This window comes from Chiloscyllium plagiosum, unplaced genomic scaffold (assembly GCF_037043375.1).
Source record: "Chiloscyllium plagiosum isolate Xiang-an unplaced genomic scaffold, Cpla_swu_hap1 HiC_scaffold_26, whole genome shotgun sequence".
NCBI classification, from domain to species: domain Eukaryota; kingdom Metazoa; phylum Chordata; class Chondrichthyes; order Orectolobiformes; family Hemiscylliidae; genus Chiloscyllium; species Chiloscyllium plagiosum.
The window spans coordinates 24770558-24796175 of NW_028270164.1; the positions used below are offsets into that span (position 1 = coordinate 24770558).

At 37.2% G+C, this 25618-nt stretch overlaps 2 protein-coding genes across 3 annotated transcripts in view; one reads left to right on the forward strand and one right to left on the reverse strand.

Moving 5' to 3' along the window:
- The window catches only part of LOC122563188 (LHFPL tetraspan subfamily member 5 protein-like), a 179663-nt gene extending 173889 nt beyond the window's left edge, over positions 1-5774 (forward strand). The window contains exons 3-4 of the mRNA XM_043716711.2: positions 4896-4941; positions 5186-5774. Of these exons, the coding sequence (XP_043572646.1) occupies positions 4896-4912 (17 nt within the window). The 3' untranslated portion in view covers positions 4913-4941; positions 5186-5774. The remainder of the gene's footprint in view (positions 1-4895; positions 4942-5185) is intronic.
- Positions 5775-8613: 2839 nt separating this feature from the next.
- The window catches only part of srpk1b (SRSF protein kinase 1b), an 89429-nt gene continuing 72424 nt past the window's right edge, over positions 8614-25618 (reverse strand). For both annotated transcript variants that reach the window (XM_043716709.2, XM_043716710.2), the window contains 6 exons: positions 24914-25348; positions 23224-23324; positions 22916-23023; positions 22448-22517; positions 17810-17902; positions 8614-13074 (listed from right to left, as the gene is read on the reverse strand). In XM_043716709.2, coding sequence (XP_043572644.2) covers positions 12890-13074; positions 17810-17902; positions 22448-22517; positions 22916-23023; positions 23224-23324; positions 24914-25348 — 992 coding nt within the window. In that variant the 3' untranslated portion in view covers positions 8614-12889. The remainder of the gene's footprint in view (positions 13075-17809; positions 17903-22447; positions 22518-22915; positions 23024-23223; positions 23325-24913; positions 25349-25618) is intronic.

The window sequence follows — 25618 nt, forward strand, 5'->3', positions numbered from 1 at the left end:
CCACAGAGATGCTGAGGTTGAATCGTTAAGTAATTCGAAGCTGAAAAGGATAGACTTTTAATCAAGTGGGGGCCACAGGGTGGCATGGTAGCACAGTGGTTAGCATTGTTTCCTCTCAGCACCAGGCACCCAGGTCCAATTCCAACTTTGGCTAACCGTCTGTGTGGAGTTTACACATTTGCCCAATGCCAGAGAGTTACCACCAGGCACTCTAAATTCCTCCCATGGTCTAAAGATGTGCAGGTTACGTGGACTGAGCATAGTAAATGTGAGGTTATGGGGATGGCGGGAGGATCGGTGCAGATAATGGGCTGAATGGCCTCTTCTGCACTGTAGGAATTCTATGATTAATCAATAATGAAATCAAGAATTACAGGGAAAAGGCAGGGCTGCTGAATGCGTTCTTGGTTCAGAGAGTAGAAAATTGAATTATTGGGCTCAAATCAATCTTGAATGCCGTTTTAAGCATCAATCTACTATTGTTCACTATGGACACCGGTTGGACTTGACAGCACACACAGCATGCAGGGGAAAAAACAAATCTCAATTTCACACCCGACTGGGTGTTTAATTCTACTATTCAGGCAGCCCTGGCAGCTAAGTTGCAGTGCTTTAACTCCATCTACTGAGTGCAGAAGGTTTCACATCTTTAGAAAATATGAACTTTGTGAACAAGAATGTTAAATAGACTAACATCATACATAAAGCACCAAGTTAACAGGCGGATATAGCAAATAGGTATGAAGGCAAATAAAATATTGATCTTCAGTGTGAGGGATATTAACTATAAAAGTAAAGACTTGTTATAATTGCATAAAGTATTGGCGAGACCTCACTTAAATGATATATGATTGGTCTCAAGGAAGGATAACTTGTATTGGTTTGCTAAGTTGATTAATGGGATGATGGGGTTGGCCTGAGATGGTAAAGAGATGGTCATTGGAGTTACACAAATGCCAGATAATGTTACTTGCCACTTTTCAGCCTGTGGAAATGCAAGAATATTTTCCCACAAAGGTGAAGAATTGAACTAAAAATTCTCAGAGAACCCTGAATAATAGGGAATCTGCAGGGATCAGGTAAGCAAAAAGGGAAACTAGATCCTGACAGCTTAGAACACCAGAAGCTCTATGGACTATTGAAAGTGCAGAGGGTTAAGTTAAAACAAAATAAATTAGATAAGCAAAGAGCAGGAACAAAAAAAAGAGGTAAAATAAAGGAAATATCAAAGCATTTTATGAATATTAGTACAAGATAGACAAGGAAAGAGTGGGGCTCATCAGGCAAATATCAAATTGTGGATGGAGATTGTAGGGTATATGACACTCATTTTCAAATTGTCTTTAGATGCAAGAGAGGTGCCAGAGGACTGTAAGACTGCTGCGATGCCAGTAGGAGTGTGGTAGGGTTAAACCAAGGAATCATAAGCTGGTGAGTTGGAAAACACCTGCAGGACAGAATTAATCTCCGTTTTAAGAAGGAAGGGTTAATCAAGCATAGTCAACATAGCTTTGTCAGGGAAAATCATGTCTGAAATGTTTGAGTTTCTAAGGTGGTGACACAATGTGGATGAGTATTGTGCTGTGGATGCAGTATATACAGATGTTTGGTAAGGATTTTCACAAGGTCTTGCATAGGAAGCTTTTAAGGTGGTAAGAATCGATGGGATCCAGGGCAATTTGACAAATTGGATCTAATTGGTTTTGTGACAAGAGACTGAGGGTAATGGTTGAAGGTTTGATAAAATGTTCTCAGGTGACAAAACTTGGTAGTATAAGTAGGGAAGAAAGCCTTAGATCAATGGTTCCCAACGTTTTCAGTAACACGACACACTTTTATGAGGCAAACAATTCCAGAGCACATCCACTTTTATCAGCTGAATTGACCACTCATAAATGTCACATTTACTATGGTTACAGTTTCACTGGACAGGGTTGCAATGTCATGCATGCAATAAGCTAAAGGAGGATCAAATGGATGAATGCTTCACATTTCATAGAGACATTTCCAAAATCTGCTCAGCCAAACTATTTCTAATTGTTCACAACTCTAAAATCTGTTCCACATGTATTCAACCATTACACAATTGGAATTAAAAGGATTAGATCAAAACAAAGTAGATTGCAATTTACCGAGTGGGAAACCTGGATCTGCTGACGTGTGCAGCTTTATTGATCTGGGGAGGTATTGTTGAGAGGGCCACCATAAAGGTTGCTCCATTAATGAATACTCCCATCAGTTGTTAGCTTGTTTGCTTCATTTTGACTTTTAAAAAAAGTACTGTTGCTTTGTCATTAGTTTAAAGTATCACAAGATCTTTGTGTCTTTTTGCATTTAGAATGTTGCTTCATTTTAGAATCACAAGACCAATATCTCACTCTTAATTTCATCATTAAATTTCTTAAATTATAGCATAATTTTGGTTTATATTATTTCAGAGCATAGAATCCCTAGTGTGGGAGCAGGTCATTTGGCCCATCAAGTCTGCACTGACCCTCTAAAGAGCATCTTCCGACCTCATCCCTGTATCCCTACATTTCTCACGGCTAATCCACCTAACCAGCCCATCTTTGGACTGTGGCAGGAAACCAGAACACATAAAAAACGCACACAGACATGGGGAGAATATATAAACTCCACACCATCACCCCAGGCTGGAATCAAACCCTGGCGCTTTGAGGCACTGAGCCACTGTGCCACCCAATCAAACAACTTCCTTACCTTTGCACAAAATGTCATGGCATATCTGAACAGTTTACACAGTACACTGGTACATTGGTTCAAAATCACTGTCTTAGGTTACAGAACAATATAATGGGCTGAACAATGGCAAATGCAAATGAATTGAATTGAATGGAAAAGCCTTAACTTTCCTATTCATAACATTTTCCAAAGTCAAAGGAATGACTGAAATTCAGACCTTACGAACACAGGTATAGTTCACATTCTTTCAGCCAGCACGTACAGGTAAATTTAAGAGGAATGTGCTTTAAATAAAAACAGAAAATACTTGCAACAGTTGTGAAATGCCATGTTAGTGCTGGGATGGGGAATTACCATTACTGTCAGACCAACAATCAGATCTGGATATGTGGCGGGGTTGGTGGGGGGGGGGGGGGGTGGGGAATCTAAAACATTAGCACTTTCTTTGCTTTCCTCTGTCAATATGATTCATGTGGCGGGGTTGGTGGGGGGGGGGGGGGGGGGGAATCTAAAACATTAGCACTTTCTTTGCTTTCCTCTGTCAAATGATTCATGTGGCGGGGTTGGGGGGGGGAATCTAAAACATTAGCACTTTCTTTGCTTTCCTCTGTCAATATGATTCGAGTCATAGGTTATCCTTCAGCCTCCAACGCTCCACGGAAAACAGCCCCAGCCTATTCAGCCTCTCCCTATAGCTCAAATTCTCCATCCCTGGCAACATCCTGGTAAATCTTTTCTGAACCCTTTCAAGTTTCACAACATTCTTCCGATGGGAAGACAAGAATTGCATGCAATATTCCAGAAGTGGCCTAACCAACAACCTGTACAGTCACAACGTAACCTCCCAACTCCTATATTCAATGCTTTGAGCAATAAAGGAAAACATACCAAATGCCTCCTTCACTATCCTGTCTACCTGCGGCTCCACTTTCAAGGTACTATGAACCTGCACTCCAAGGTCTCTTTGTTCAGCAGCACTTCATAAGTACCGCTAAGTTATAGGTCCTGCTAAGATTTGCTTTTCCAAAATGCAGCACCTCACATTTATCTAAATTAAACTCCATCTGCCACCTCCAAGTCCACTGGCATATCTGATCAAAATTCCATTATAATCTGAGGTAACCTTCTCCACTAACCACTACACTTCCAATTTTGGTGTCATCTGCAAATTTATTAACGATACCTCCTATGTTCATATCCAAACCATTTATGTAAATGACGAAAAGTAGTGGAGCCAGCACTGAACCTTGTGGCACTCCACTGGTCACAGGCCTCCAGTCTGACAAACAACCCTCCACCAACACAGTCTTCTACCTTCAAGCCAGTTCTGTATCCAAATAGCTAGTTCTCCCTGTATTCCATGAGTATTTCCAGTATTTTGTTTTCAACTTTATTATAAAGTAGCATAGCAGTAAATGTGGCTAACTTCATTCCTTTGCCTGTGAAAGCTTTTAGAAGCTATTCCATTTTAGTCTTGACTCCCAGCTTAAAGTCCTGCAATTTCTCCTTTTCAAGTATACATACAATTCACATTTTGAAAGTGCTTATTAAATCAATTTCACTGCCTATACAAGCAGTGTACTTAAATCACAACGCTCTGGATTTTAATAAACTCCCTGCATCCTCATGCCTTTCGTAGTAAACCTTAAATCTTTCTCTTCTGCTTAACATAACTTTTGCATTCATCTTCAGTTATTGGCTTCCCAAAACTCCAACAGCGCCAACTAAGTAAGGTTGCAATTCGATGGCCAGATTTTCCCTTGTATTTTAGTACTGTACCAAGAATTACTCTGCATTATACAGAAAGTGTGTTCAACATACAATGACAACACCAAACTTCCATTACATTTTGCATAACACATCTCCATATTGGATTAATGTTGCACATGCACAATGACCTTGATTCCCCGAAAGACCAAGCGTGCCAGTAGAATGCAATTGTGCAAGAGTGATCCTCTTTGTAATAAAGTAGTTATTATATTAAAAGTCTTAATTATATTCATGCTCCAACAAAATTTAAGCTGCAATAGGGTAAAAGAGGGATTTTTAAAAAAAGACTAAAGTGAAGTTATATTATATTTTGCATGCTAATTTTAGAATTACTATTAGACATGTCAGCTCTCAAAGCCAATTACTCAGTTATATGGTAATCAATTCTAAGCACCTTATTGCACTTATTTCCTGTATTTCAGATGCAGACAATGCCTAAAGACAACAACAACATTCATTTCAATTACAGTAAGTCATTTGTAAAACCATCCACAATTTAGTCATAGAATTTGGCATTTGTTGTGGATTAGAAGTTTGAACAGGATCAAATATTTTAGAAATGAAGTTTCAATGCTAAGCTATATTCTGATTTAAAAACGTTATGCATTTTTCATTTCAGTTCAGTAGTAGACATTTTAGTGGTAAAGATATTGCATTAGCTTTAAATGGGTCATTAAAATATATTTCACACCTTGTATTCTTCTATTTTCAGAGTTGTTCAGCATGTTCACAACACTGGATCAAAGAATCTTCATATTCTCCTCAGTAGGTGAATTATGTTGCAGATTCCCAAAAGGCTAAGCTAATACAACACAGTTTGTACATCTGTGGAACTGCATCCAAGTTGTAATTTGAAAGTATGAAATGTGATTTATTTTGATTCATCCTATTGATGACCAGGCTACATGGTATCAAGGTCAGAGGATTAATGTGTTAAAAGGTTTTAATTCCTGCCACTGAGTTGATACAAATAAACCTCATTAGGAAGAGTACTAGCATTGTTATCTTGGGTCCAAGCTCAGTGAAATATTATCATTCTGTACTGTACATATACTGTATTGAATGTATATCCCTTACACTTCAACAAAAAGTTCTTATTCATCTATAGTGTCTTAATTCTTGTGATGAACTAGTTAAAATCTGAATGTTTCTATGTATATGCCATGTTTTAATTAGATGTAAAGACTTGATGCTGCTTTGAATTGTCACAAATGAAAAATCTCACCAACACCATTTTTGAACAAAGATTTATAGGCTGCTTTCATAGGAAAGAGAGATTTCTTTGCTAATCTATTCAGTGGGTGGCCCACACTTATTTTAATTAGAATAAACTACATTTCTCCTCTGCTCAGCACTTCTCAAAAGCATATCTTAATGACAGCTGCTGCTGAGCTCAAATACGGTGATTTGTTGAAGCAACAAGTCAAATAACCTAATGCCAATTTGCATTGTAAATCTGAAAGCTAACATTCATATGGGTGGCAGACATCAACTCTTCAAAGCAAGCTCTAGCATTTGGAAACATTTCAAAATATCCTAACTAGATTTTAGGCTTGAAAAAGTTGCGAGTAAGATCAGTATTATTGCAGAGTTCTTTGCCACACAGCACAACAGAAATTGTTGGGTATGGAAATGGGTAGCCGCAACTTCACAGAAATGCTCCTAATCCAAAATTAGTGTTTTATACACACATGAACATTCCTTTCTAGCTTGCAATTAAATATCTTGTTCTACTTGCCCAAATAAAAGAACACTATTCCTCATTCACGTCAAATTATTTTACTGTACTAGTCATATTTATAATTGAATGACAATCCACCAGCAAAAGAAATTGAGTCAATTTGTAATTTATTGTACTGAACAATTTTATTGCTTGGTAATTCCTTAGAGTGGTAAAACTAATCCTTTCATGGTTTGACATTTTGATCAGCTCAGATGACCATTCCTCTAAATATGCCAGTTATCCTAGAGTTTTAAGCATACAGGTGTGTTTGCACTTCAGTGATTAAAACATTACCACAAAATAATAGGTGCATCAACCAAGCTATTTTACCCTCATAGATATTTATTTCTCGAAAGACAATTGTTTCTTTATTGAAAAGGCTCTCCTACCAGCAGTTGAGGGGGAATGCCATAGACCTTAAACAAAATGTGGATTAGTAACTGCATTTTTCTAGTATATATTCTGTCTTATGCAGTCAGTGACCTACAATAAGCACAGTAGTATTCCTAAATGCTTTGGAATTTAAAACAGATCTTATTCTCTTTTACATTGGTCCCTAGCAACTCAACAATAACAATTAGAGAAAACCAAAACTTGTATGTAACTCTATTGACCATTTAAGATAACCTCTTTTGATCAGCTGCCTTGTATTTTGGGCGCACAATCTAAATAACGTTATATAAAATAGAACTGGGAAAACATGAATATTTTAGTATTTATGTTTTTAATTAAGTCATTTGTTTTTGTAAAAAAGAATTTACAAAAAGCAGTGGTTTGGATAACAAATCAAAAATAAAAACAACTTTCAGGAGCCCAGAAAATACAGAAGACTAGTTCAAACAGTGAAGTCCATCTTGAAATCCTTACACCAAAATGGAAAATATTAAAGTCTCAGTAGTAACACAAATGCTGAATCAAGCCTTCGCTATTAAAATATAGCACAAGATTCAGTTAAAGAAATTGTCCTGTAACTTCTTAAAAGTTGCAAAGTTTTAGAAATAAAGTGTACAAGCCTTGCAACAACTTGAAATTATGTTGATAATGTAATTGGTATTCATTAGAACAGTGTTGCATTATTCCACAAACTGACAAATCTTATTTAAAACAGCAGAAATTTAATGGGCAGACTCTTCTCTGGACATGGCAAGGAGAAATAATTGGGGAACTTAGCCTTGGAGACACACTCCCTTCTTGTCCTCTTACCAATTAAGCTAGAGTCAGAAGAGGGGACTTCTGACACATCACTAATTAAAGCCCTTTAGTCTATTAGCAGCCAAGTAAAGTTGTCAACCTCTAATTCCCTAACTGATAACTAGGGCAATCTGCCGGTCTGGTTTAGGGAGGATTCCAAGTGTCAGGGCACAAGCACAAATGCATGGCAAGCTCTTATCTCCAGCCTTGCCACAAGAAAAACAGCTTGTTGCATGTCAAACTAGAGTAAACGTTGTAAGCTATCAGCCTCCAACTGGATAGCAGCTTTCGGCAATACAGGATACTGGTGGTTAAGGCCGACAAGAGTGAAAAATGTAACTTACCAGTTAACAAGCTGATTGGCACCCAATTGATAGAGATTTGTCCATTTTGGAGGTAACTGATTAGTCAATAACAACTGCATTTACTCCCAAAAAGGGGAAGTCAGAGACAATATCAATTAAGGCTCAGTCATCACACCAACAGCAGCATGAAGTTTCTCTCTAAAATGGTATACATTTCTACATAAATGGAAGTAATTAATCCTGAACCATATCCTGTGCAATATAAAATAAAGCCACATTGTACATAATGTTAGCTTCTGATTTCAGAGATGAATATTTATTTTACGTGGGGGGTTAAAGAAAATAATTTGTACACAAAAAATTAATCACACTGAATATTTGCGAAGAATTACAGTATCAAATGTTGACTTGAGCATCTTTCATCATTCTTACAAACAAAGTACTGAAGGAACAGCATAACAGCACCAGCCAGATGAACAAAAGGTGTGTTCCGTTTGCTTCCTCCTGGGCCACTTCCATGATAACGTGAAATTCAACTCCACGGCGATGCACAGAGTGAAAGGATCATCCTGGGTAGAAACAGCTTATTAAATAAACTTAAATCTGTTTACATAGTGCTCCTAACTCCCAGTTCAAACTCCCAATGCAGATTTAAAAACCCCTCAGTCTACCAGTAGTACATCACGCAAAGCACAAGTCAGGAGAGAGAGTTTTCACTTAAATAAGAGAAACATAGAATGAAAGCAGCAAAAACACAGTATTGATGCTGGGGCTGTTGCTTTGTAGGAATTGGTCCTGGAGGAAAGAAAATATATGCTGCAGATATAGAGCAATTCTCCTCCCCACCCCTGTCCAAAATTGCCATAAGGAGACAAATTCCTGACCTTGCATGCACAAATATAAAGCTGAGTCTTGGGAAAGTGAATTTAATGATTTTATTAATTGCTTGTTTGCTAAAGTTTTAATGAACTGAGGAATATTAGAATTATGGCAACTTTGATATTTAGAGAAAACATTATGCAAAATATGCGAATATGGAATAGTGAATACTACATTTCAGGGCTACATAAAACATCATTCAATCAATTTTAACTAAACACCTAAGATGCTTCAATGGCTTCTAAAAACAACAGAAAATGCTGGAAATACTCGTCAGGTCTGGCAGAATCTGTGTAAAGTTTTTACTAGGGTTTAGACACCACCCAAATGTTCTGTAATGCTGTAACACCAACACCCAACCACAGACTTAGTGTTGAAGAGAATACCTTCCTTGTTGGAAAAGGGCACATGGAAATAGTCAAACCTAAACGAGTATCAAAACACATCCAAATCGCTGAATACTTCAATAAAGAATTGTGTGTGTCACCTTTGTGATTATAGTCCAGAGGTTACAAAGGCAAATTGTTGCAGCAGTACTGATTGAAGTTGCAGGTTAGAATAATGTGGAAATTCTAACCTAGCTGACTTTGGCAGAAAACCCAGAAAATTGGATGCCTTAGAGTTGGGAGATTTCAGACAGTTATTACTCAAGTTTAGAGCTTAAAACTAGCTCTAGCTACTAAACTGAAACCTGACTCACCACAGAAAAAAAGCAACCCTGGCAGAATCTGATAGCAGTAACAGCACCCTCCCATATCTCCACTTAAGCCTTTGATCAAATTCAAGCTCGCATCCACTTACCTGACACCCTGCCCACCAGTCTAACCATACACTTGCCATCTTTCAGTAGCTTTCAAACGTGGGGGCAGGACCTTTACATTTCAGAATACAACACAGTGAAACAAAGGCATCTTGGTTCCATACTAATCCAGTCCACTCCTGTTGTGAATTTCTCTCTGCTGCTTCAGAAGAGAAGGCTCCCAAGGCCAGGAAACTCCAATGAATAATTCATTTAAAGGCGTGTCTATTTTTCAATGTCCCATAGGAATCAAAAATAAGGTTTCAAATCACAGTTGGAAAATCTAGGCCTATGTATTAACTACTAGTTCACTTTGTCCTCATAAGGGCATGGAGAAGAGAAAGAGTGAACTGACATTGCACTAGCATGCAATTTAATTGCTATTAGTTTTTTTGCAGGCAAATGTGTGTATTTTGTATGGCAAGATTTTATTAGTAACCACAAAATGTACGACACATTTATCTTTGGATAGAAGTCGGTTGTGGAAGCAAAGATGAACAAAAACACCAAGAAAACTTCCTATTTACTTTTTGAACAGTGACAAGTCCAGCAGAATGATTAAAATCAAGGCTATGATCCTTTTCAACAACTGATACAAGAGACAGAACTTCCAACAAAGCAGCACTTCCCCAAAATTGCACTAAACCACCAATTGAGAATTGTGCTTAAGAAAAATTGTAGACTCTGAACAAACATCAGACTCAGGCAAGAATATTCCTGTCAGGTGGAGTTCTGTACAATGGTCTTGGTGACAAAAATTAGATTTATGTCCATTAGGATCTCTCAAATCTATACACTCAGACATGGACTCAAACATGAAGATTATCTCTTCCTTCTGTTCTTGCCAGCACTTCCAGGGAAGATTACAAAATTACAGTTTATTGATGTTTATCATCTAACAGGAACAAAGGTCTTACATTCAGTTTTAAAACTTTGAGTGCAAGACCAAATAAATCTTCAATTCAAATCCTGAATGCCCAAATCAACAAAGATGTGTAACAGGAATGAAACAGCCATGAGCTATTAAAGCTATTGAAACCATTAGTGCAGTATTACTGTTGAATTAAATGCAAGTGTAAATAGCCATGTTAAAATGCATGCTTTTGGCACTGTAATCAAAGTCACGAGTTACTGAACAAGAAGCACGTAAAGCAAATCCATTTATTTCTACACTTTAATATCTTCTTGCACCCATGGTTTAGGCAAACCAATGTTGCTGCATATGAAAAATAATGCAAAATCACAGCTTTATTCCAATTTTTACTCCTTGTGAGTTCACATTATTTTGCAATTTTAACATATGGAATTCTGCAGCTAAAGTATGCTTTGTTACATTTCAACTCCACAACCAACTCCACTGTTCTTTATCTACAAGATAAAGACTCAAAAAGTAAAAATTTTTCCAAGTTTTGGAATTCCATACATGACAATGGTAATTTGAAATAAAAAAGACTTGTTTGATCCAGGCTGCATTGAGCATTGTATACGCTACCAGTAGACATGCTTGTGACTGTCAATTCATCTCCAACTCTAAGATGATTGGAAAATTGGGCAGGGGTGGAATTGTAACAGCACAGTCCTCCTGTCTTAAAGGTGTAGAATATTACTTAAACTACTTGGAACCATTGCCATTGGTGGGATTCTTTGGTCATACTTGTGCCATTGTTAAATCTTGTATAAGATCTATGGCAAACTCTATTCTACAACAATTTACAGGCACAACTGTTGTTTTGGGGGAAAATTGTGCAAGAAAAACTTGAATTGCACCTGACCTATTTTATATTAAAACCTACACAGTTGGATTCTTACTGTAAGCAGGAATTTGCCTTCCTGCAGGAGTCTATAAAATACCATTGCTATTCAACTTAAATGTCAGATGCTTTATATTAGAATTGCTGTTCCAAAATAAGAGGCAAAAGGTTACTGTGCTTTATACAAATTATACTGGGACAATATATAAAACATCTTTAGCAGAATATTTGAGAAAATTAATAAACTATCCTAAACGAAGTAAAGATCAGAGCTGTAAAAGTTTGACTTTTGATATACCATTTTAAGGCTCACTTGGTAGTAAAGCCATACGTAATACTGCCCTGCTATATAAGGATACATGTCACAAAAGAGTAGGACTTATTCCTAGACTTTAGATATACTACATATTCATTAAACTCAAATCTCATCAAAAACAAGTCAAGGTTATCTAACTGCTTTGGTCAAATATGACTAATTCACATGTTCCAAAGCACATTCTCCAAGAAGAGAGAAAAAGAAAATCACTTTTCCTGCAGACTTTGGATATAGCACTAACTGAAACCAGACTGTAGTGAACTCTTAACAGTCCAAAGTATTTTAATTTCTTTCGAAAGGTAGAACTTTACTGGAGTGTTGGTATGTCCTTCCTTCTGGCACTGGTTGAGAATCACTTCCTTCAAAAATAGAGAAAATACAATTTCTTTCCATGTACAATATTCACATAAATCATATGCAAAAAGATCACTTTATTTTTTGAAATATAGTCTGTTTAGGTAAACAAGCCACATTGCAATGCAGTAGAACACGACCAAATTAATGATTAATTCCAGTTGGTTTTTCTGGACTATGCAGTGAAGCAAATTTTAAAAACATTTTCTGGACAGATACTACACGAAACACAAAATGGAGAAACCTTCATTAGAAAACAGTAATATTTAAATACAATGTTATCATTTCTAAGATCTGCAGTAAATATAAACACAGACGGGACAAATGGAAAGGATCAATTTCCTACTATATAACTTATAGTTTTTCCAATAATAAACTCGAGATTTCAAGTACTTATAAGTACTTTGGAACTTCAACAGTCACTGACAGAATGTTTCTTCTAAAGTGCTGTTCTAGGAATGGCAGTTGGGAAGCTGGTACATATGGATATATCTTAAACACTCAACTGCATGAGTTACTCAGCCATCAATCTACCAGAAAAAACATGGTCGAAAGGCCACTGCTCAGCCTGGATCTTAAAACAGGCTGACTTGAAAGCATGCAGACTGGCCACAAGTCATTCCAAAGCAAAAGCAGTTAATTTACTAAGATACCTTAATCTCCAATTCAATGGTCAATGTCCTATGTGTAAAACATAGCTAGCTATCTCTTTGGTACGAGTATAAGATTTCAACTGGCCTCTAGTTCCATATATGCGGATATTTGTAGATTTTACAGTTCCTTGGCAAAAGACTTGGGAGTAAATTTTGAACTACTCATTTATACTCGCACTCATCATACGTGTTATGAACAGCACAACTGGTGAAGGTAGACTAAATTACTGTTCATTAGCAGCTAACAATCTGCAACTATTAATGACGATACATATTTCTTTGTAATCCAAACCCCTGCATAATCCCTTTTCCTGTATATTTTTTCAACTAAATGTGTAAAATTTGACTAAAGATTGGAGGAGTCTATACAGATATATTTGTATCTGTAAGACAATGAACCAGGTGCCACACTAAGTTATGGACAGAACAAATATGGATTTGGTTGCTATGAATTAAGCCAAGGGTGTCGGAGACATTCTGCCGCAGTAGCACGTTTCTCTGGTATTAGTTCCAGCATAGGTAACAGGAACTCTGTGAATGTTGCAGCTTCTTCCTGTGGCCATTCATACTTTTCCAGCAGCACTTCATACAGTCCCCAAGGTTTCAGTTTAGTGATGTGCCTCAGCTCACCTAAAGATATAAACATTTTGATTAGCGTCTTAATCACTTGAGGACGACGAGCTGAACTACAAAATATTATTAATTGGTTCTTCCCAATTTTTTAAACTTTCATTTCCATACTTGCCCATATCTCAAATTGTACAAGTACAGCCTAGAGGAGGGTCCATTTGGTCTGGGCTACAGAGCTCTTTGAAGCAGTCAGCATAACTATGACACACAACTTCAAGAACAGTGTAAAACACTCAACAAAAGGACGGTCCATTGAAACAGTCAAAACCTCAGCAAGAAATTCCCACCTGTCCCTCACTCAGGACAAAATGTACCAAATTAGATTATCAGGCTAAGAAGATCACCAAAAAGAACTAACAATTCTAAAGCGAGAGAGTGTTTATGCAGTAAATATTAGAGGACTGCGTACTGTCTGCTAGCAGGAGGGCGGCAGTGGGAAGGGGAATCATTGTAAGGGTTTAATGACACGATAGGAACAGGGAGAGGTGAAGGTGCTGGAGGTGGTGAGTGTGTTACAGAGAGTGGTCAGGTCCTGAATGGTGTTGCAAAGCCAGTACGAATGCTGCATCTCGAGGGGTTTGCAGAGGAAGGGAGGGTTGAATGAGGGAGGTTGAATTCAACGAGGGAGGTTGAATGTCTTGTGAGGAGGAGGAAGGAGGCTTACATAAGGTTGAGGAAACAAGGTTCAGACAGAGCGTTGGAGGGATACAGGATAGCCAGGAGGGAGCTGAAGAAAGGGATTAGGAGAGCTAAGAGAGGGCATGAAAAATCTTTGGCGGGTAGGATCAAGGATAACCCCAAGGCCTTTTATGCGTATGTGAGAAACATGAGAATGACGAGAACGAGGGTAGGTCCGATCAAGGACAGTAGTGGGAGACTGTGTATTGAGTTGGAAAAGATAGGAGAGGTCTTGAATGAGTACTTTTCTTCAGTATTTACAAATGAGAGGGACCGTATTGTTGAGAAGAATATAAAACAGACTGGTAAGCCAGAGGAGATACTTGTTAGGAAGGAAGATGTGTTGGGCATTTTGAAAAACTTGAGGATAGACAAGTCGCCCGGGCCTGACAGGATATATCCTAGGATTATATGGGAAGCAAGAGAGGAAATTGCAGAACCGTTGGCAATGATCTTTTCATTTTCACTGTCAATGGGGGTGGTGCCAGGGGACTGGAGAGTGGCGAATGTTGTGCCCCTGTTCAAAAAAGGGAATAGGGATAACCCCGGGAATTACAGGCCAGTTAGTCTTACTTCGGTGGTAGGCAAAGTAATGGAAAGGGTACTGAGGGATAGGATTTATGAGTATCTGGAAAGACACTGCTTGATTAGGGACAGCCAGCACGGATTTGTGAGGGGTAGGTCTTGCCTTACAAGTCTTATTGAATTCTTTGAGGAGGTGACCAAGCATGTGGATGAGGGCACAGCAGTGGATGTAGTATATATGGATTTTAGTAAGGCATTTGATAAGGCTCCCCATCGTAGACTTATGCGGAAAGTCAGGAGGCATGGGATAGAGGGAACTTTGACCAGTTGGATAGAGAACTGGCTAACCGGTCGAAGTCAGAGAGTGGTGGTAGATGGTAAATATTCAGCCTGGAGCCCAGTTACAAGTGGAGTTCTGTAAGGATCAGTTCTGGGTCCTCTACTGTTTGTAATCTTTATTAATGACTTGGAAGAGGGAGTCGAAGGGTGGGTCAGTAAGTTTGCAGACGATACGAAGATTGGTGGAGTTGTGAATAGTGAGGAGGGCTGTTGTCTGCTGCAAAGGGACTTAGATCTGATGCAGAGCTTGGCTGAGGAGTGGCAGATGGAGTTCAACTCTGTCAAGTGTGAGGTTGTCCATTTTGGAAGGACAAATAAGAATGCAGAATACAGGGTTAACGGTAGGGTTCTTTTAGTAAGGTGGAGGAGCAGAGGGATCTTGGGGTCTATGTTCATAGATCTTTGAAAGTTGCCACTCAGGTGGATAGAGCTTGTAAGAAGGGCTATGGTGTATTAGCGTTCATTAGCAGAGGGATTGAATTCAAGAGTCGTGAGGTGATGTTGCAGCTGTATAGGACCTTGGTAAGGCCACATTTGGAGTACTGTGTGCAGTTCTGGTCGCCTCATTTTAGGAAAGATGTGGAAGCTTTGGAGGGGGTGCAGAGGAGATTTACCAGGATGTTGCCTGGAATGAAGAATAGGTCGTACGAGGATAGGTTGAGAGTGCTAGGCCTTTTCTCATTGGAACGGCGAAGGATGAATGATAACTTGATAGAGGTTTATAAGATGATCAGGGGAACAGATAGAGTAGACAGTCAGAGACTTTTTCCCCCGGGTACAACAGAGTGTTACAAGGGGACATAAATTTAAGGTGAAGGGTGGAAGGTATGGGGGGATGTCAGGGGTAGGTTCTTTACCCAGAGAGTGGTGGGGGCATGGAATGTGCTGCCTGTGGGAGTGGCAGAGTCAGAATCATTGGTGACCTTTAAGCGGCAATTGGATAGGTACATGGATAGGTGCTTAAGCTAGGACAAATGTTCAGCACAACATCGTGGGCCGAAGGGCCTGTTCTGTGCTGTATTGTTCTATGTTCTAAGATTGAGCTATCCATTCTCTTAGTTGCCTCACTCGCTATGTCAATAGATAAAGCCTTTGCAATTGAAAGTTCATATTTCTCCAGTTACTTCAACCTTTAATATTAGGAGTTAGCTTTATTGTTCTTCTCTGCACTACCCCAGTACATAATCATCCTTGCACCCTCTCAACCAACGAAAACTATTTACTGTATAGCTCAACCAGTACAGTGTAGTTAATATTATAACCAATGTAAGTTTACTTAAACAATTTGCACTCAATTTGTGGGTAGTGAATTGGGAGTTATTCATTATTGAGGAAGAATGTGAGAAAACAAGTTTTTACGTGTAGGGCTGAATGAAAGGGGGTGGCTGAAGGCTGATGCAGAACAACAAGGACCAGTCTGGGCGTAATGGTCTGTTTTATACTACAAATTCTGTATAATATCCAGCCTAATATTTTGAAGTTGGGTCAGCTCCTTATGCCCTTCTATATTGGAATTATCTGAAAATGTAATCAATTTACATGGGTCTTGTGTCTCACATTACACATTTAATGTAATAGCTCTAGTTAAACCTATGTTTTGCAGCATACTGTTCAACTTGCAACAAACTTTCCACTCTTCAACCAATTCCTTATCCCTATCTGATATTCCCCGAAGTTTCAAGCTTTGAAATTTAAAATAGTTTGTCTGCAAATTCCTTAAGTTTTTACAGTCAGACATACATCGCATTCAGTCCAACTCATCCATGCTGACCAGATATCCTAATCTGATCTAGTCTCATTGCCAACATTTGGCCCATATCCCTCTAAGCCTTTCCTATTCATATAACAATCCAGATGCCTTTAAAATGTTGAAATTGTACCAGCCTCCACCACCTCCTCTGGCAGCTCATTCCACACACTCACCACCCACAGTGTCAAACAATTGCCCCTTAGGTCCCTTTTAAATCTTACCTCTCTCACCATAAACCTATACCCTCTAGTTTTGGACTCCTCCATCCTGGGGTCAAGACCTTGGTTTCCATGCCCCTCATGATTTTATAAACTCCTATAAGGTCACCCCTCAGGCTCTGATACTCCAGGGAAAATAGCCCCAGCCTATTCAGCCTCTCCCTATATTTGGAGGTACAGTTAGGATTTCTTAGAGATTCTTTTTTTTTATTTGGACATTTAGCATATTTCTGTATGTATCTATATTCATCCCACGTTGTACCGTTTTCTCCCGTGTAGCTGCAAACAAGAGTAAGCAATCTTTACGATGGAGAAGACAATGTTATAGAATCTAAAAGTCCTCTGCACAACTTACAGATCAAGGGATGGATTGTAAAAATTAAAACATACTTTGGATTATTCAAGTTCACTTAGTTTCCTATACTAATAGATCAACAATCCTTAGCACAACTGTTAGAATGTAAATTCTGCAAAGTTGGTGGTAGTAGAGAAGTGTGAGAAATCCACAGTATGTAGCATTATGGTTTTATTTAATTCTAGAAATACAACAGCAGCACTATCTTAACTGAAAGCAAGCAAAATTATAAAGTTTTGTTATTTATTTGTGTGACATGACAGTTGCTGGCTGGCTAGCATTTATTGCCCTTCCCTGGTTTCCCTAGAATATGTTGTGGTAAACTGCCTACATGAATCTCTGCAGCGCACAACTCAATCTTCAAACTGTTTACTTCAAGTTAATATTAAATTTTAATATGAATTGAATAATTTTAAAAGCTATTTGTGACAATTAATAAAATGTAAACTTGGATGATAATATTAATAATGATGAGCTGTGAGGTTAGATATGAAGCACCACTTCATAAGTGTTAGCTACACACAATTCAACTGAAAACAGCTCAGTCTTAATTGCTTCCATTAATATTTAACTGGTCATAACCTACACGAGTCCTAAACCACATTATGCAGTTCAGGTATTGATAGCCTATTTGAATTACAAGATCTACAACATATTGAAACTTTGCTAAAAAGCATAGTGACTATAAGTTAGCAGTACTTAATAGCTTATTATTACAAAGCAAAACAGATTCTGTCATCATGGCTTGGGTGGAGGCAAAGAATTGCTTGCCACTTTTATATAACATGCATACAAACATTAATCTGACAAATTCAGAACAAGTTAAAAGCATGCTTACAAATCTTACCATTATATTCTTGAATACATTACCTTTTTTGGTGAAAAATTCCTTGGAATATTTCCCCGCGAGAATAAGCTTCCGAGGCATTTTCCCCAGCAATTCAATAATCAAAGCAATGTGATCTTCATACAGGATCAAAAAGCAAAGCAACAGGATGAGCAATACAATGAATTCAATATGTTACATACAGACTGCTGAGAAAATCTGGGGTAAATTCATTTACAATTTGTTTTGAACAAAATTAAAATGTTAAATGCTTAAATAAAAAACTCACAATTTAAGAATTCAGAAGAAAAATTAAGCCTTTCTGGCTATACTGGAATTGAGAAAGTTTTATGAGATTTTCCTCATCATTCATGCACTTTGAATCAAGTCTATGTCATAATATAATAAAAGAGTGCATGGAAACAGATTTTTTAACAAATCAGGTGATAGAATTTATCTTAGAGGGCAAATTTAATTAATTTTTATCAGAAGTAAAATTATTGGTTTCAGAATGAGCACCATCTTATTGATAAAAGTTACCTCGATTACTGGATGGAAAAGATGCAAACCTTTTCCATAGCAGAGGACTCATGCTGAATCAAGTCTGATTTTGGCACCAAAATTGCTAATTTTATCGTGGGATCAGAAGACTGCAAATCCTTACCTCAGAATTTCCCCCAAAGGAGACAGAACACAGCTGACTCCATGTTTAAAAAAAAGGAAACTAAACAGGCTGAGAGAGGAACAATTTACATGAAGTGATTGAATATGTAGTGCAGGCAAGTGATCGGGTGAATATTAAAGTTCCTTAGCAAATAAAACAAAACTTGCAAAACATCAATATTGCAGACATTCCCAATGTTTCCCGGTGTTAGTGTCATTAAATGTTAATCTGTGTATGCATAAGATAAAGCACTGCAAAGAATTGGTGTTGCTTCACAGAATGAAGTATTCTTAAGTGATCCCAAAACACAGATTATCTGGGCCATTTAGTTTATTAATGGGGAGCTTGCAGGGTACAAATTCACTACCACATTTCCTACGCTGCAAGAGTGACTGCACTTTAGAAGTCTCTTCTTGACTCCAAAGTGCTTTGTTTCTTGGGTAATCAAAGGATATGGGGAACATGGAGAAAAGTAGAATTGAAGTCAAAGATCAAATGTGATCACAGCAAATGGTGAAGGGTCAGACCACATAGTCTAGTCCTGTTCCTATTTCTTTCATTCTTATGCTTCAGGATGCCCCAGGACACTAAAGTCAAGTGCTTCTTTCCAGGTGCATGATATGGTGCGAGAAAGAAGGGAGAAAGGAAATACCTTTTGGAATCACAGGAAGGAGAACAGTAATTTGTACATGACAACTGGAAAACAAAATCATAAAAGAGTCAAACTAACTTAGATGTTTGCCTGCTGTTATTAAAGCAAGAAGATAAGGAAATACTCAAAAGGTTGATTGGAATTGAATGCAATGTCCTGTGCAGAAACAGGTTTATACTGTACAAACACTTAGCAATTGACTGGAACTAGCATTCCAACAATCGTGTGGCAAAGAGCAAGGCTCTGAGGTGACAGTAAAATTCTGAAAAGGGTAATTTATCAAGTTGCAGAATAAAATAGGTAGCATCAATCTAGTACTGACCATGGAGTCAATTACAGCAATTGTTTATTGTTAAGTTTTAATTTGGATAGCTCTTAATAGGAAAACCAGCAAATCCAATAAGTTATGCATGTTACTAAACCAGAAGGATGCAAACGTAAGGAGACAACTCAGATTGGTTAAAAGCAAGTGAGATTTTGTTCAGAAAAAAAAAGTTGTTGAGATGCAAAAGAAAAGCAAATGATGGAATTACAAAAAAAATGAAGCCTTATGAAACCTTGCCTCGGAAACATGGGATCTGGAATTTTACTGGGCAAGTTAGACAGTGTGGTTTTGGAAAAGCACAGCAAGTCAGGCAGCAGCCAAGGAGCAGGAGAATTTACGTTTTAGGCATAAGCCATTCATCAGGATCAGAATTCCTGATCTCCAGCATCTGCAGTCCTCACTTTCTCCAAGACAAGACAGCCTGGTGAGTTATGATAATAGTTATCATAATTTCCTGCATCTTGGAACAGCAGGTGTCTCAATTTAAACAGAATAGCATTTTGATCATCATCTAGAAAAAACGCATTACTTAACAGAACTCCACAAAAAATTAGGACCTAGTTAGATCAAGAAAGCTCATGTGAATTGCAATTTTGATGTAGACAAAATAGCTATATAAAAGAATATGGCCTTCCAGTATACTTGGAGGGCTCAAAAGAAGAAATCAGGTCAATCTCTAACCAGGTCAATTACCTGAACTGTCTGTTTATAAATATAGTTGTGTCTTCATTCTTTACCCTTAAGTGTTTTTTTTTGTCTAACTATTAGAGACACCCCCTTTCAGTTCATAGCTCATTCTTATTAGGGGAAGCACCATTAAAATCATTAGCACACCATGCAGTGGTTGTGAAAGAGGGAAAAAGGATTGACACTGTTTATCTCACAGTACAGAATAAGACACAAAGTTATAAATAGTTTGTACTACATACTGCTCTGCCTCACCATGAATACTCAGGTGTACAGTCCTGGAAAACAGAGAGAACACCAGATTTGAAGGGAACACCAAGATTTAACGTTGGTATGTGGATTGGGCACTTAAGATTCAGAGGTACTAAGGAGGTCTACACTGAACAAATGGAGTAGTTGAGGAACCTTACTGAGGCATTTAAAACCTATTAGATTTCCAAACCTTTGGTGGCTTGGATGAAGAATGAAGAAAGACCATTTCCTTTTGGTATCTATGACAAATGATTTAAAAATGACCAAAATAAATTACATTGACATCATGAGCCATCCATCACAAACAATTTTGCTGAAACTGGACAGAAGAAAGCTTCAAAATATTTATTGAGAAAATATACTGACACAATGTGAACAATATGAGAGACAGGAAAGGACACAAGAACTTGCATAATAAGGATGGGCTAAATTGCTTTTGTAGCATGTTCTGCCATTCAGTAAAAATATTTCAACTCCACATTCCCACCAGAAGCTCATATTCTTCAAATCCCTAGCTCCCAAAAACCAGAGTCTTGAATGCACTCATTGATGGAGTTAATATAAGTATGTAAGTACACAGTTAAATCATATGCAGACTTCCAGCAAGATGCATATAGTATTCAATCTGTGATAAAGGTATCATTCAGTGTAAAAACACATCCAAATTATGAGAAATAAGGATGCATAGCTTTCCTGGTGAAGAAATTTCTCATCTCAGCTTCAAATGATCATGCCTTCACCCTGAGAATAATCCCCTTCATTGAGAGTCTGGAGACAAAGAAATCAGTCTCTGAACAACTTCCCTGCCAAGCCCTTAACATACCAAAACAGAAGAACTTGATCTTTCACACAAATCATTATTTTCTGTAAAGGTGACATGGCTTTTCTGAATTTATTATTAACCACCTCTAATAGTGTAATCTTCAGAATTTTAATAGCGGTTCATAGACTGAAAGCAATAGCAATAATTCTGTCTGGAATATAACTATTAAAGGGACAAGAACAAACTTATACAAATTGAAAGCAATCAGCTATATCTGGGAGAAAAAAAGAGTCATCGAAATTACATAAACTGTTTCAACATCTGCTTGACAAATAGCTGCCTTATGCCACAAGGACAAACGATTACCCAACAGAAGGATTTAAGGAGTTAATCACAGAAAAGCTGTCTTCAAACAGACAGTTAAAGTCAAAGGTAACGAGGAAGCGGGAAGGGACTTCTGATAAGACAGCAAGCTGCAGACGTGCAATATATGGGGGAAAGAATCTAAAGAATAATCCATAGTGTCACACTACAAACTTGAAGGACAAAAATTATAAGAATTCAAGTCCAGGATTCCTCAGGAACAGATTCCAGGGAACAATACTACACAAGGACCAAACCCTGGATATCCAGAGACAGACACTTTAGGTTGGAATGGTAGCTAAATTTCATCATGAATCAGCTAATAGCAAAGTTGAGTTGTGAGGCTTAACTTGCTTAAAGGGTGTTTTTTGGTTTCTATATGCAACAAACTTCAAACATCTGTTTCAATATTTGATTGGCTGAGAGATTTCTTAAAAAGTAGCCAAATTAAAAGTATCTTATGGTAATTTGCCAACAATGTAAATTTTTAAAGTTTACAAAGTTTAATGAACAGAAAATAACCTAAGTTTACTAGGTGCAAACTCTAATATTGTGTGACATGCACATTTTTAGTATAATTATAACATCTTAATAAATATGATTATGATTGGATGCAAATAATCTTGAGAGATAAGATGAACTTAAGCAAAACATTTCAGGGAAACGCCAAACCTAAAACAGAATATCCAAAATGTGTTGCATAATTAATAAAAATGAAATCTGAAATGGCAATGGCAAGGGAAATGCCAGTGTCAGTAATTGATTTATTTGTTCAAGTATCAAAGGATGAACTTCATTAGTATACCTAAAAGGTTCACAAGAAAAAGCAAATGTACTTGGCCAAACTACAATCCCAACTATCCTCAGCGGTAACTATCTACTCTCGAATTATCTTGAAGACTTTTGTAGTTCTTCTCTACTTATGTTCATTATCTTTGAAATTTGGAAGGAAAAGTATGATTTAAACAATAATCACCTTCATCTCTGGAATAATCTTCTCCAGAATGTGGTTCAAACAAATAATCTCCAGTAGCAAGTTCAAAAGCCTTTGGAAAGAAGAAATGGAAAGGTATGCTTTAATCATGCCAAGGGAATAATAAATGCAAAGCAATTAAAATAATCCTGGATCAAACAGACGAGAAATGGATCGATAAAAAATATATTTTCTGATTAGATACTTAATGGCACATGTTGAATGTATTTATTTAAACAAAAATTTGAGACAAATAGATTTAAAAACTTCTAGCTAGTGATTTTAGATTATTACGATATGATAAATCCTGAAAATTAAAACAATTAATATTTACCACCATTTTAGTGGGAAATTTCTTTTGACAGAAGACAGTTTTCCATTCACAAATGCAATACACACAAAAAAGTTTATAATTAAATGCAAACAAGCAGCTTTATTTGTACTGAATTTCCAATATTCCATTTAACATACCATGCAAGCTGTGCTCCAGATGTCTGCAGGTGTACTGTATCCAGCACCAATCAGAACCTCCAATGACCGATACTGTCTCGTCTGAATATCTTCTGTAAAGTGTTTATGCTAAACAAGTACATTAACATTCACCATAAGCAAGGTCTCAGGTGTTTCAATGGGTTTCCAATTCAACTGCCCCAAAGTTCAGAAAACAATTCAGAAGTTTCATATTATTAGATAATTACTTTAATGATCTAAAGAAAAATATCTGAAACAAATGTAAAGTGATTTTGATTCTTAAAAAATGAAGTAAATTACACACTTACAACCCAGCAAGCATTTCCAAGATCTGCAATCTTAACTTGGATACCATCTGCATTCAGCGGGTCAAGAGGATTGATAAGCAGACTGGCAGCATCCAGCTTTCCTGTGAAGTAAGCAACCATCAATTAAATTCTTGGAAACATATTCACACAAAATATTTTAACTGAAAGGTTGGGCTTCAGTACGGCTTTTGGAAAATACTGTACAGAAACAGATGCAAATTCTCATTTATGTTGGCAGATACTCGTCCACTCTCAACTTCACATGTAACTGTTTTTGAGTTCAATACTTAATATCTTGAAGAGAGTCAACACATTTGTGTGAAAAACATGAAACAAAATATTCTGACTATGTTGAACCAATGTTATGTCAAGTTTGCCAGGTGTTCCACTTAACTTGCTAGACATTTTATAAATCAAAGCAGAGATTATTTACGAAGTATACATCTCTTACCTGTACTCAAAGTTCAAAATTTACCACTGAAGAGCCAAACCTAGCTGTGCACGCATCAGTAGCTGAATTAAGTTATAGCCAAGCAGAAATCACATACATACACAAAAAAGCAACTTACAAGCTAGAATCAGCCTGCAAGAGAAAACTCACTTCAGCTAAATAAATTCAGATCCTATTTTCTCCCTTCTCAGAAAGCATACATGTCTACCGATTTCAAAGGGATGATAATGTATGTTAATTAACATTTATTCAAAACTAACTAAAAAGCAAGCAGTAACAGAAACTGTTGGCCAGAAACCTTTGCAAATGCAAGACCAACCTTTCATCACATGACTTAGGTTCATCTTGAAAATTACAAGCCTTGAAAAATGGGTGTGGCATCTTGCTTCTTTCAATTAGTCCCCAGTCATTTGTACAGAGGTTTTTTTTCCATACATAAAAGTAATGACTGAGAACGATGTACAAGCAGTAATAAAATTTATTGACAAAGTTAGGAAAAACAACAAATTCCAGGAATGTAACAGGACAGACAAGTTTAGTAGAATGACTGATACCATTCAATAAAGAGAAACATGAAGCAATTTTGGGAAGTATGGCAATATAACTTTTAATAGTAAATGCTTAATGTGTGAATGAACAGAGAGAGTAAAAAAATAATTAACAGAAAATAAATCCAAGGAAAAATGAGTAAAATAATAAAAGCAAACCTGCACTTCTGAATGTTCAGTGAAGTCAAATTGGACTGTTAGAAGGTTTTTTTTTAATGCAGTTCCAAACACACAAAGAAGGGTTTTAGAAAACATTCCAACACTACTGCTGGTAACAAGTTTGAAAAATTGTGTTTTTTCCTCACTAAAGCAGAAGACATGGTCAAGAACGATGGAAATTGATATTTTGAAAATTTGAAATATTTGAACAGTGGAAGAGAATTGTCAAATGGCAGGCGGATCAGTAAAGAAAAATAAATTTTGTTGCTTATACTTTATTAGCATATAATCATCAGTGTATAATTTATCAGTATGTAGGTACTGCAGTAATTAAAGAAGTCAATAGAATGCTATGGTGTATTGTGAAGAAACTGGAATATAAAAATAGGGACACATGACATTGAGAAACCGTATCTTATTTACAGAAGGAGGTAAATGTTTTGAGAACAGTTTGAGGGTTTGTAAGACTAACTCCCAAAGGCTGCACATATCAATTATTACATGCATTTTACAGATATGAAATAGAACCAACCGTTGTCTCCAGAGCTGCAAACAGAATCCTCCCTGCTTCGGTTCTGCTTGGTCTCATTCTCATCCAACGTGTTTCCATCGGAGTTCAAATTATTGGTCATAGATTCCAACATTCCAGTTATTAAAGGTCCACGTGTTTCTGAAAAGTTATTCTGGTTATTTTGGTTCTTGCCTGTCCCATTTTGCAGAAGTCCATTTAACATGTCATAAGCACAAGGGAAGGAGAAGTCTCCAGCTCTGTAGAGTTCCTTAGCTTTACAATCATCTGTGTTTTGATTAATATCTTCCTTATTTTCTTCTGCTCCATTATTAACTTGATCAGAAAGAGGACCAACCTCTACATGTCCATTGCAGTTTATTGACTCTGTCCTTATTTTTTCAGCAGTAGTAGTATCTTCTAAATGTTCTTGCTCTTTTACTTGTGGCTCATTTTCATCTTGAAATATAGCACAAAATAAAGCAAAGTGCAAGTGAATATTCAATAAAATACTACCATTTACCTAAAAATGTAGTTTCACCAAATGGATGCAAATATTATTGTGCCAGTTTTATTGTGGCCATTCATTTTGCTCCTCCAATCACAGGCTGGTTCTCTCCAACATTTGCTGCTAACGATAAACCTATCAGCAAACACATTAGAGGACCAGCCTGTGAGTGAAGGAGCAACCCCTCAAATTTTTTTCCAATCTACTTACAGGGACAACTT